We start from the raw sequence: 13,660 nt of genomic DNA on the forward strand, positions 1-13,660 counted from the left end.
CTTTTTCCACATCATTTCCTTTTTTCTTCTTCTAAATAATGTATATTTTATTTTTACTATTTTTCAGGTAATTTTCCTAATTTTCCCACTTTATCTGCTGGAGTAGAGTTGTTAGAATGAACGTTTAGCTGACAAATCTGCTACATCTGAATCCATCTCACTTTCATCTGGACTACTCTTAATGGCATAACAAGGATACACAACAATGCCAAGTAAATATAGTCTTTATGATACAAGACATAGATCTCAGGGTCATTTTATGGCAACAATAATCTATGTGATTGCAGTAAAAAAATATTGTGGAGTTCCTCTTTAAAGAAACAGTTAAACATTCTGGTGAATCTGCTTCTTTGCTTTCTATCAGGGAAAGATTTCTGTCATGACGTGTTCACACATACTAAATCACACTGCATCACAACAAGCCAGAAAAACCTTCCATATCTCTAACTCTTATTATTTGTAATTCTGAGCCTGAGATATTGGGAATATCAGACAGCTATGATATCTATCACTTGGTGAAAAGAACTACATCAGTGTGAAGAAGCCTGTGGCAAAATAGCTGCAAAGCCTCCATCCCCATCAGTGGGAATAGCACAAGGTTTTTTGCTTGCCCCAGACATTGCTTGAATTCAACATTACAGACAGAGCTAGGCTAACTGTGTCCCGACTACACTTCTGTACTTAACACACAGGCATGAAATATTGATATCCTGATCCAACTATGTGAAAGTAACTATATTTTTTTCCAAAGTGCTAAACCAAAAAAGTTGCAATTCATTCACAGCCACATTTTCACATGTCCTTTCAGGGCCTCCCACTCTCTTTATGACAGATGCGGTCTTATAATTCTGTCACTACTTCCTAAAGTTTTTAATTTGCACTCTATAAATAAAATAGTTGTACCTTTAAAATAAAAATGAACTATAAAAACGGCTTCAACACATAAGTGAAACATCTTTCAAAATAACTCTCTTGTGTGGCTGACTTTGAAATTTTCTTAACGTATAAGTCTATAACGACTATTTTATTTATCATCTTAATTTCAGCCTCAAAGAGGATTCTGCTTATTTTCACATTCATACTTGTTCACATGCATAAATGTTCAAAAACACTATTTTCCTCATACTGTCTGTGCTGGAACACCTGTATTTACCCTCTGTCTGAGACGTTTTAACACCTCTCTCTATTGAGCCTCCTGCCTGAAAAAGCCCAGTCTGCTCTGATTGCGTAATGGAAGCAAAGACAAAGAGAGAATAGAAGCTCTTTCTCGCATGAAAAATTACCACTAAAAGCTTTTAAACATAACCAGACATGTTCCAGCAGGAATATGATTTGGGGAGAAATTTACAACATCAGCAACCAAGATTACATTGTTCCCTGATGTTAGCACGTAGTTACACATAGCTGTGTACTTGCAGCTGGAAAATTACTGTGTAGCATCATCAATAAAATCTTTAAAAAAAAACAGACATGTTCCAGGAGGAAAGTGATCTGAAATTGAGGAGAAATCAACAATAAGAACAAAGACATTTTCCCCTGACATTAGCATGTAGCTACATGTAGCAGTGTACTTGCAGCTGGGAAATGACTGTGTATAGCAACATTTTGTCATGCGAAAAATCACTGATAAAAGCTTCAAAAGAAAAGCAGACATACTTCAGCAGGAATATGATCCAAAATCTGGAAAAAACCATAAGCAATCAAGATCCCTGTATTTAGCATATAGCTACATGTAGCCGTGTACTTGCACCTTTAAAATTATTTTGAATAGTGGCACTTTCTTGCCAAAAACTCATCAATAAAAGCTTTTAAACACAAGCAGACGTATTCCAGCAAGAATATGATCTGAAATCGAGAAGAAATAAACAACATCAGCTACCAAGATTACATGTTTCCCTGACAGCATGCAGCTACATGTAATGGTATACTTGCAAAAAATAAGGGAAAAATGTTCAACATCAGCAACAAAGATTAGGCTACATCTTTTGTTGAGGTTAGTATGTAGGCTAGCTACAAATAGGGGTGTACATGCACCTGCAAAAAGACTGTGTATAGCGGCACTTTCTTGTACAAAAATCACCATGAAACACTTTGAAACACAAGCAGGCATGTTCCAGCAGGAATATGATTTGAAATTGAGGAGAAATTAACAACATTTGCATTCAAGATTACATATTTCCCTGATGTGAGCATGTAGGTGTGTTCCTGAAGCAAATGACCATATCATCTAATCTTGTGGTCAACAGAAAAAAAAAATCCCAAAACATTGAAAACAGAGTATTTAGTACTGTCTGAAACCTGAGGTTTTTACTCAGATGGATTACTTAAACATATGTTTACCTCATTATCTGAAACTTTGGCCACATTTAATATCAACACCCGGCACTGTAACATTAACATAATAACAGAAAATATGGAATAGGTCCCCTTTAAAAAGGCGGGCTGGGTGTTAATTTACAGATAATAACCAGTGGACTGATTCATATGCTGCTAGATCTCTGTCATTTTATTTTAATCTTTTGAAACCTGGATCAACGTCAATTTTCTTGTGCTGCGTTCAGACACCTCTCATGACCTATTTGGGTTCTTTGAAATCTGAGTGAATTGGTTTGAAAAACACGGGAGAAAAGGGCAATGACCAATGTGGTAAGAAATATCCCACAAATTGCAAGAACTAAGTAAAAGGTGACAAGAAATTTTAAAAAAAGGGATTAATTATTATAAAAATTATCCCAAATTTGTGAATCATGTACAGAAAACTATATATGTAATATTTATAATTTTATTTTTAGAATTATCTTACGAAAAAAAGAATTCATACATAATTTTTATTTTCAGCACTTTTTAAAGGTCATTTCCTTGATGTTTTTCCTTTTCTTTTTCTTGCTTGTTTTCAGGTCAATGTTTTGGGGGTTATTTTTGGGTCATATCTTCAGATGATTGTTGCCTTCTTTCCAAAATCAAATCAATTTGCTAAGGTTTCAAAGGGTTAAGCATTGTAACTGACTGTTTTAATGTATTTTGATTTTGATAATGATTTTCTGCTTTTGTTGTCCTAAAATTTGGGTCCCAGCTGATGCATATGTGATGTCACACCAGCACCAGGCAGCGGCACCATGGAAACAGAATTTATTATGCACAAATTAAGGAAGCTATGTATGTAATAATATTGTCTCTGAGGATAAAGAGCAGTCTGAATAGTACTCAGCTGCAAAGGGAATGAGAAAACATGAATGGTAAAATTAATTAGCATCCTCAGAGACGGTGGGATGTAAGTCCAGGGTGAGTTTCATGGCTCTTAGTGGGATGGAAGCCTCAGAAGAGGCTGGTGATTATGGAATAAGGAGATTATACAGCTCATCCGCACTCATCACTCTGTGAGGAATTTCTGAGTAGGGGAAATTCATACAATCAAAAGTGAAACATCATCTTCTGTTAATTGTTTCGAAACAGAAGAGCAGTTCATGGGGAAGTCATCTCAACAAGCCTGATGAATATGTAGTTTATACATGTAAGCTCTGCAGTTGAAGAAGAGTGTATTCTTTACTCGGGAAAACTTCTAAATATCACACATTTCTCTTGTTAACCCTTTAAAACCTGCTTCAACATCAGTTGTCTTGTGTTGCGTCCCGCATGCCATTTAAACCTTTGAAATCTCTGCAAATTTAATTTCTTTCAAAAACATGGAAATAAGACAATTAGCAACTTGGAAATGTCTCACAAAGTGCAAGAAATGAGTAAAAGGTGATGAAAAAGAATTGAAATTAGTTTGAAAAGGGAGAGAATAATTGGAAAATTATCAAAAAATCCAGAAAATATATATTTATAATCAGTATTATATTATATAGTATGATATACAGTATTATATAGTAGTACAATTAGATATTAAAATTACATTAGACAAAAAATGTGTACATATATATATTTTTTTAATTTTCTGCATTTTGGGTCATTTTCTTGTGTGTTTTTCTTTTTTCTTTTTCTTGTTTGTGTTGTTGTTTGGGAGGTGCTTATTTTAGTCATTTTCATTCAACTTTTTACTAATTTCTTGTCTTTATGAGCCATGTGATGTTAAGTTGCCTGCGACCCACGATTTTGCGTTGTCATGTGATGCCGTTTAGGGAGCATATCATACGGACATGAAAGGTGCCTTGTGGTGTTGGGATTGTATGTAAAAAGCACTGTCAAAAGAGTGAGAACGAGCTGGTGGGTTGGACTAGTGGCTGACACAAATTAGGCAGGTTTTCATTACAGATTTGCACAAAACTCAAGCGAAAATAAAACACAATTGCAAGATGACTACAATTTCAATTTGCTCAATTTGAGGGTTAATGGAAACCTGCCTCGGGTCTCTGGGAAGTGGCTCTTTTCAGGTTTCAAAGTAAGAAGCAAAAAAAGCCTAAACGCTCAGTGAAGTCCCCTCACTTCCACAGGCATCGACTCTAGCACTCCCCTAATTGAATCAAGGAGAAAAGTTTGACTCCACTGCAGCAGGGCTGATTGAAAGCCCCTCCGCTGGAAACACATCTGGACAGGTGTGTCTCCAGAGTCAACACACATACGGAGATTTGCACATTTTCGATTTGGCTCAGCAGCTGTTCTGCTCCACTCCAGCTCCCTGTGTGCTGTCTTCTTATTACGCTCTTATTAATATAATATCATTAAGTGCCCCCCCCCGAACATCTGAGAGCAGCAGTTTATACACACCTCATATCATTCATTCTTTTTGACAGAGCCGGATAGTGGTCGAGTCTGCAGAGATGTACCGCCGAGAGGCGAGGGTCGAAATGATTATTTGTCAGGATGAGAGGGTGAAACTAGAGTCGTTGGTTGGGGAGGGGGCATTGAATCATTTGGCGTGTTTATTACTGCTCTTCTAGCTAGCATCTCCTGGATCAGGTAGAATAATGGCCTCCATAACCTTGGGCATTGGTGGCCCCACTATCTTTTCATTACAGATCTGTAAAAAAAGGGGGGCACAGATCAGATAGCAAACAGAAATTGCACATGTACACGAGCACTCCCACATGCTCTGAGGCAGTATTTCTCTCCACATCAGGGCGACCAGAAGAGGCACCCTGAATTGATTGGGAGATAATGAAGGAGGGCTGGGAGAGAGGGATCGATGCAGCGGAGCCCTGTTGACGGAAACAGACAATGCAGTCCCGGGTGCTTCACTTACACACAAGGCCGGGCTAGATACAAAATCCATCAAGATCTGGGCGCGTTTCTGTGTTCATATGTCGGGTTTAAACTGATTTATCGATCGTTTTCATTGCTTCTGATAAATGTTTCCTGCTGTGTTGAATCGCTTTGAGCCTTTTCTTACCAAAAAACAGCCTAAAAATGTCAAGAATCCAATGAATATTCCTGGATTATTTCCCTTAACTGGGTCTCTGAGAAAGCATTTACTGTACTTGGTTTTTAAGAAGATTTAGTAGGCCCTTGCGGCATGCTAAGGAGGCTGTTTTTGCAGGTTTACAGGCTCGCAGCTATTTGAAATGAAACTATTATTACTGAAGGAATATTGCAAAAATAAAATCAGGACATATGCATGCAAAGAATAATAAAATAACCCTGACAAGATGTCACTCAGCCCAGCTGCTCTATGAATTACACTATTACAATTTTATAGCTAGTTTTGCTTTGAAACCATAAAAGCACACTTTTTTAACATTATGATTTCACAAAAGAAAGACTGTTTGAATAGATGGACACCCAAACATCACACCCACATGTGATAGCTGAACCTGACATTCTAAAATCAATCTGCTGCCAGAACATTCTCCTGTTTTTTGGAAGGCTTTTTAAAACATTTTCCCTGCAGGGTTTTTCTCCTATTCAGTGGTAAGACCATTACTGAAGTTGGCCAGAGATGCTGGGCGATAAAGGTCTCAGTGTGCTTACAGGAGCTGTGTACAACACTCAGAACACACTTATGATACAAAGTCTCAGCCAAGATTGTCTGCACACGGCTCTCAACATGGAGGCAGCAAACAGCAGAAACAGTGCTACCAACAGGAAGAGCTAACAGTGCTAATGCTCATTTATGCTCCCTTTATGGATGAAAATTAATTTAAAATTAAATTAATAGCATTAATTTCATGTATTTCAGTCAAAAGAGCTTTCTCTTTACAATTATTTAGGTTATCTTTTTTAAAATTCCTTGTTATTTGTGTAATTATTCATTTTCTTCTGATATTTAACAGATAAAATAAATCAATCTATTTCAAACATATACACCACTGCCATCACACTTCACATCACACTGTTCTTTTTTATGGCACAGTTACAGCCAATAAATGCCACTTGAGGGCAGATTCAAAAGGTTTATACAACAAACAAGGCAACAAGGCGTTGTATACATCCATTAAATACATCCTGACATCTGGATGAAGAATACTTTTTAGTAATTTCACTACATTTTATGATATTTATCGTTTCATTTTGTTCTGCCATTATTTAAATTTCTTTGTTGTCTTCTATGGTCGTTTCTCGCTTGATCTACGCTACACTGCCTCCATGATTTCTGGTTGTACTGCTCAGCTCTGTCTGAAAGCTCTCAGAAAAAGTGCACAAATAGGGACAATAGGGCATGAGGGGAGGTGCATCTGTCAAGTTCCGAAACTTCCTGAAACAGACATTCATGCCCACTTCATGAAGAGATTGTTCAGGTTTACGGTCTGGAGCTACAACTTCCATCACATTTCGTGAGTATAACATAGTGCATCACTATACATTCAGAAGAGAGAGTACAGTAGTGTCCCCTTCTTCCCATTTGTACGAATCACTGCATCTCTGCCCTCTACGTGATGGCAGGCTTTTAGCTCTGCCTTTAAGTGTGGCCATTCAGAAACAGGTAAGCACACTATTGCTACTACATGTGTCATCTGACCCACCTTCTCTGAAACATACTGAAACTTCATAAACCATAAGGTCAAATTAAACCCTGTTTAATGGTGAGCATTAGCCATTCCTTCTAAAAAAAACTCAAATTATTGTGTTGGTCCGACTAAAACTAGACTTTTACAATACACGTGAACATGTTACCAACTGAAATCATACTAAGTTGAATTTCTCAAAGTCAGACTAACACATCGAGATAATGCAGTTGGGGATCTAGTTACTCTTTCATGTATATACTTAAATCAAACCTGAACAGGTCTAGACATTTTGCACGTGCTCTGTAGTCCCCGCATCAGACTTTGGAAGTGGAACAGCACAAATTCATAGAAGAAAGCTGAGAACAACAAAAGAAGAAATGAAGCAAACAAAACAAGAAGAAGGTATCAAATAAAGCGTAGAGTTCGTACATAATTTATGGTACCAAAAAGTTATCCAAGTTTTTACTGTTTGACATGCAACCCATATCATCCAGAAGAAGGTCCACTAGCAACTAGCTGAAAGGGGGCATATCACCACCTAGCACGCGTCGGACATACTTCCATCAATACATCGATTCTCCCCTGATGCTTGCACCCCATTCTGAGACAAGGACAGCAGTCCAATTAAATGGCCTAATCGCGCTATAACAGTAGCTCCACTTGTAAACATGTAAACATACAGTGGTGTAAAACTGTAAACATGAGTGGTAGAGTCCACTATTTCAAAGTTGGGCCATTAATGTTCATTCACATTAAAAGCAATCAACGACCAAAACATGGGATGGCATTTAAGCAGTAACAGTAACTGTACAGTAAATGCAAAACAGGGTCATTATGGGTATCTTTTGACAGTGGCAAGACAAGCAAATTTTATTTATACAGCCCAATATCACAAATTTGCATTAAGGGGCTTTACAATCTGTACAGCATACCACACCCTGTGTGTACTGAATAACTAACTTAATAAAATAACAATATAAACACAATCCAAATCCGAAGAACAAAAATCACACATGGAATATAAAAAACATATGAGGATAATAGACCCATAACAAGCAGCTTCCAGGTATCACCAAACAGACAAGTCTGAGCCATACAACCTCCTCTCCACCGTCGAACCTGGAAAAAGGACAGATTACACAAACATACAAGAAGCAAAACCGAATCACATCATTCACACAGACACAAGAATAAAACAAACACACAGAGGGAGAACCAAGAGGAGGGGCTTGATCTCCTGGAGGATGAAGATCCAGATCTAAACGTGATGGTGCAGTGCAGAGAAGCCTAAGTTAAAAACAAAAGAGAGAGAAAAAGAAAGAGAGAGGGTGACAGGGGCATGCAGCTGCGCTTGTTGATTAGTTTTAGATATCGTGAGAAGTGGAAGGAGGAGCAGCCACAGTGACGGGTAGCAGGCCTCCATCTCCTCACCAAAGTAACAACTCCTGTGTTGTGCTGTTTTGTGGAAAACGCCTCATCCCATGCTCAGCATAAAATCAAATTTCAGTTGCCCATTTTGAGATTAAAAAGAGACTTCCTCTTCAAAATTACCAGTTTGTTTGGCTGCACCGTAAACAGATACACCAGCTCAGGGCTCAACAAGAGGATTTGTCCGATTGCCTGCAGGGCAAATAAAATGCCTCATCAGGCTAGTAAATTTAACAACTCGCTTCATTAGGCAAGTGGTACAAAAATAGTAAAACATTTTCAAAGCTAATGATAAAAGTTACTTGGCAATGTTATATACAATATCAAAGAACTCAGTTTAATATCTTTAGAATATCTCAGGTATGCTGTGATCTAGAGATGTACTTTAAATGAACTTTGGTCTGTGTTGGACGCAGTGTTTATTTCTTTGTCCCCAATCACCAAGGCCAAGAAAACACATTTCATAAGCCAAAAATATTGCTCACTACTGCACTGTGTGTAATTTAATAAATATCTGATACTCAGTTTCTTTTTTTGTTTTTCTTTTCTATTTATGGTGATATAACTATGCAATCAAGTGATATCACAGCAGCATATATATTCTGATAGATCAATTTATCCTAAAATAATCTGTTTTGAGTATGATTGTTTATAGCAGGGTTGAGGTTATACATGCATTATTAAAAAAGACCAGGCAGAGCAAAAACTGGAAAAAGTGGCTCAGACCTGGGAAATCTTCGCTGTCCTTTGATAACTGTTAATAAAGTATCCCAACACGTTCTCATCCCAAGCCCTCACATGTTGCCGTCTAGCAGTTGAATTCCATGTCAACATATATCATTTTAAGTATCTTTCTGCGTCTGCTATTGGTGTTCCAGGATGGTGCTGCTGTAAGGTCAACAATGCACATGGTGGGGTTACACAGCACGTGGTTATGTTTAGACAACACAAGCACATGGCAGTCAATGCCAGGATGCATATAAACTAACATGCTGGCACCTACGGTTAGTATTAAGGGAAAAAGCCAAGCCAAAAAAATAACATTCAGATGGGACGCAAACACCAGACTCCTGCATGAAAGTCAAGGGTTTGTTGGACCCCTCCAACTCACCCTGTCGGTGCCCTCGTGCTGCTAATATTATGTTGTTACTGGCAGAGTTTCAACCAACCACCATTTTGTGGCATATCATGCACATGTAACATGTTCTGTCCGGCCATGTTTTCAACTGACGGCACCTGTCCGCGTATCAGGTTTATACGGCAGGTATCGTCTGGCCGTCTGGTGTTGTATAATATCAACATAAACTGTTCTGTCCAGCTGTGTTCTCTCCTGATGCAATTCAACCGCAAATCATGAGGAAGTCAAAGGTACCTTTTGGCGTCGGGAGTGGATGGCGAAAGCACTATCAAAGCGGCAGTTTTTGATGACTCTGGAATGAGAACGGGCTGGTCCATCTGCCTCTTCACCAATCAGTCAATACGGTCTTTTCTTCAACATTTCTGTTACTGACCTTGCTGAAAAAGTGAAACCTTCCTGGGGTTAAGTATTCACATTACACACAATCCACTGACATATGATTTGTCCCAGTGGTGTAGAGGTATTTGATGAGGCGGGTGTACAACTAGGTGGATGGATAGGTTACAGACAGAAGTGGGTATACTCTCCTATATATTCAAGTGACTTGTCAGCTGACAGGTGTGTATACTGTAAATAGCCAGAAAAAGATACCTACACATAAGCTCCAATACACCACTGGTGTGTCCTCTCTTCGCCCCCCTTTGAAAACCACTTAGTAAACCAGTTGTAGGGTCCTGACTTACTTTTTGGAGAGGCAGGCAGCAGTGAATCAGAGTCTTATTGTTCGGTATATACCCTCATCAGCCCGGGAGAGGAGGTTCCTCTCCTCCTTGTCCCTGATGACCGCTGATCTGATGTGAAAGACTATGACAGGTCACGTCAACCCTGACGGAGCTTCCTGTGTGCAGCTGATAAGCTTCAGCTGCATCAGGCAAACAATGGAAAAGAAAGCCAGACTGTAACGCTGCGTCTGTATCAGCAGGACACAATCCCATGCCGTTCATTTAGAGGCTCTGACAAGAAGACGTTACCCTGATAACCTGCGCTATCCGCCTGTAATCTCAGAGCAGTGCTTTCTCTGTGACAGCGGTGTTATTGAGCATGCATCTGAGGAGGAATATTGACATATCAACACATTTAATATGGAACAGTACAAAACAGGTACAGGTACAATAAGTCAGATCCTCATATAGTGAAGCATTTTCCAAAGTGAACTTTCCAGACACATTTATTGGGCTGATAACATTACTCAAACACAGTGTATGACCATTGTAAACAATAAAACAGAAAAAAGGCATCAGCTCAGACTGAGAACTGCTCCAGAATTCAAAGTGCGCCAAGCTTTTTAAAATTCTCAACTTTTTGTCTTTTTTTTTTTTTTTTAAATCCTCTTAATATATCTTTTGAATTCATTACTTTTCTTTACATATTCATTTTTCTGCAGTATTGATAATTATAATATGTACAAACGAGGCCAAGACACTGGTTGTTCTGAGGCCATAAGAAAGCCTGTAAATATTTGCTCGTCTCCCATGACATGACTCTAGTTTTGGAAAAATGACAAGGTAAGGCTGTGTTCCCTCTCGGTTGCTGATTGCATGCCTTGTTGGTGACTGTAATGAAACGTCCGTGTGGGACCGTGATGACCACTTCGTCTTGACCGGCGGGATGGGGGCAGTGACTTAGTCCTTGGATTTTCCCATTGATAGCAACATTTTTTATGTACAAAGGCTTTAAAGTCCCAACGTTGTCCTAGTGGTTGGGAGGCTATCAAATAAATGCTTCCACAATATTTTTTTTGTTTGTTTCCAAGTGTCTTTTTTTGGTTTTCTCCCAAAAAAGTATTGGTATCAAAATGTCCGTATAGATATAGTCGTACAGTGGGGGAAAGGGCTTGTTACCATGTGTTAGATCAAGGGCTCAAACTGTTCTCAATGTATGAAAAGTAGAGTCTCTTTGCTCGCAATACAAAGTTCCTTAATTTGGATAATGTCCAGTGTTTGTCTTTATACAATGCCATGAAATAATCTTAGATGAGATGCAGCCTTAAATCCCACTATCACATCCTCACCCTCTCCTCGTCCCGCTCTCCTTCTCTGACACTCGTCTCCATGCTCATCCAAGGGAGGCTACTTTAGCAACCACTCGTTCACTGGAAGAGAGGAGAAGGACAGGAGAGAGAATACTGATTTATATATGTGCCGCTCTGCACAGTTCAACTGTTCTCCTACATTATTCACCCCCCACCCTTCCCTGATACCAGTGATACTCAACTTATGGCCTGTGGGACAAATCTCGCACAAGAAAGTTTGCTGGGTGGCCCCCCAACCTTTTTCTAATTAACAACAAAAAATAAAGTGATTCACACTGAGAGTTGTCTTTGTACCTATCTGGCCCCTGATAGCATGCATGGTGCCATGCCAGCTATTTTCTAATTCATAATAAAAGTAGGTAAGTAAGTAAGTAAGTGATAAACATTGGGAAATTTTCTTTTCAACTTTTAGTATACATAACATGCCAGCATAAAATAGAGCTTGTTTATCAAAAAAGGGGCCAGTGAAGGTCTTAGCTAAGTCCCTTATGTCCTAAATCCTAGAAACACAATAAAATCCTAGAAATGTTGTGAAATCCTCCAAACTCTCTCAAATCCTAGAAAAGTCCTATATCCCAGAAATTTCCAAATATCCCAGAAATGTCCTTAAATCCTTGAAATTACCTAAAATCCAAGAAACCTGCTAAAATACTAGAAATGTCCAAAAATTCTAGAAATTTCCTAAAATCTCCTAAAATGTCCTTAAACCCTAGAATTTGTATACATTTCTTAAAATTATAGAAACATCCAGAAATCCTAGAAAAGTCCTATATCCTAGAAATTTCCAAATATCCCTGAAATGTCCTTAAATCCTCGAAACATCCTAGAATCATATACATTTCATAAAGTTCTAGAAATTTTCTAAAATACTAGAAACATGCTAGAATCCCGGAAATTTCTAAAAATTCTAGAAATGTCCAAAAATCTTAGAAATGTCAAAAAATCCTACAAATATCCTAAAAATCCTAGAAATATCCTAAAAATCCTAGACATTTCCTTCAATCATAAAAACATCGCAAAATCCTAGCAATGTTGTAAAATTTTAGAAATGTCCTAAAATTTCAGAAATGTTCTTAAATCCTGAAAACATCCTTAAATCCAACAAATGTTCTAAAATCCTAGAAACATGTATGGGGCTGTTGCAACTGGCCCCTGGCCTCCTGTCATTTTGCAAAAGTGGCCCCCAAGCAAAGCAAGTTGAGTATCCCTGCCCAACAACATATTTCATCTTTAAGGATAATATATAATTCAAAAGGAAAGGCACACAGTGAATGTGCCTAGGTGGGTGTGTGGGTGGTGTGTGTGTGTGTGTGTGTGTGGAGGGGGTGGCAGCGCCATTATGTTTCAAGTGGCAGCCTTGTAGGAAATTATACCCAAAACGAAGAGGTGCCAAAAACACAAGTAAATATTGTAATTTGATAAACAGGTGTTTCGCTGCCATGTGAAAGATTTATTGGAGTGCTATCCAAATCAGATTTCCTTTCATCAGGTGGTGAAAATAAAACAGTAAACACACACATACGCAGAGCGTGATTAGCTCCCGAACCGCCCTGATTTCCCATTCAGTTACCCTTATAATCACCTCTCAGGGGAGGGGAGGAGTGGGTCTTGTTGCTCCTGCTCTTAAGGTTGACCTTACACAAATCACCAGAGACATATTTTCCCTTTTAATGAGCACCCCCACCCCCCACCCACCTCCCCACTTCATCACCAAGGTCTTTCAATCTCCTAACAATCAAAGAAGCAGCTCTGCTTTTGTGTTTTTTTTGTTGGCTCACTCTCAGTGGCTCTCTGGTGAGTGCATTTGTTTCAGGATCACGATGGTCTGAGGTGGGTGAAATCTCTCCTCGACTGCTGCACAGAATAAGAATTCAAAGGGAGGCTACTCGAGTAGAGCAGAACAGAAAAAGAATGAGAGAGACACAGACATATAGACAAGCACGGTGTGTGTCGGCCACAGTACAGTAAACCCAGAGCAAAGGAGAAAAAATAAAATAACTGAATGGATTGCAGGGACTGGGACTTTTTAGTTCAGTAAAGGTACTACCACCCTGTGAAAATACCCTGTTGCAAGTAAAAGTCCAGCTTTAGAAAAATGTTACTCAAGTTAAAGTGAGTAAGTATATTCAGGAAAGTATACTTAAAGTATTACAAGTAAAAGTGTGCCATGCAAAAAAA

The 13,660-nt window shown here is 38.7% G+C and overlaps 1 protein-coding gene across 2 annotated transcripts in view; it reads right to left on the reverse strand.

The window, feature by feature from the left end:
* Positions 1–10,600: 10,600 nt before the first annotated feature.
* ca10a (carbonic anhydrase 10 (inactive)a) overlaps positions 10,601–13,660 on the reverse strand; it is a 360,009-nt gene continuing 356,949 nt past the window's right edge. For both annotated transcript variants that reach the window (XM_088070320.1, XM_042508113.2), the window contains exon 10: positions 10,601–11,542. In XM_088070320.1, the coding sequence (XP_087926446.1) occupies positions 11,520–11,542 (23 nt within the window). In that variant the 3' untranslated portion in view covers positions 10,601–11,519. The remainder of the gene's footprint in view (positions 11,543–13,660) is intronic.

This window comes from Plectropomus leopardus, chromosome 19 (assembly GCF_026936395.1).
Source record: "Plectropomus leopardus strain MGB_pleo_1.0 chromosome 19, ASM2693639v1, whole genome shotgun sequence".
NCBI classification, from domain to species: Eukaryota; Metazoa; Chordata; class Actinopteri; order Perciformes; family Serranidae; genus Plectropomus; species Plectropomus leopardus.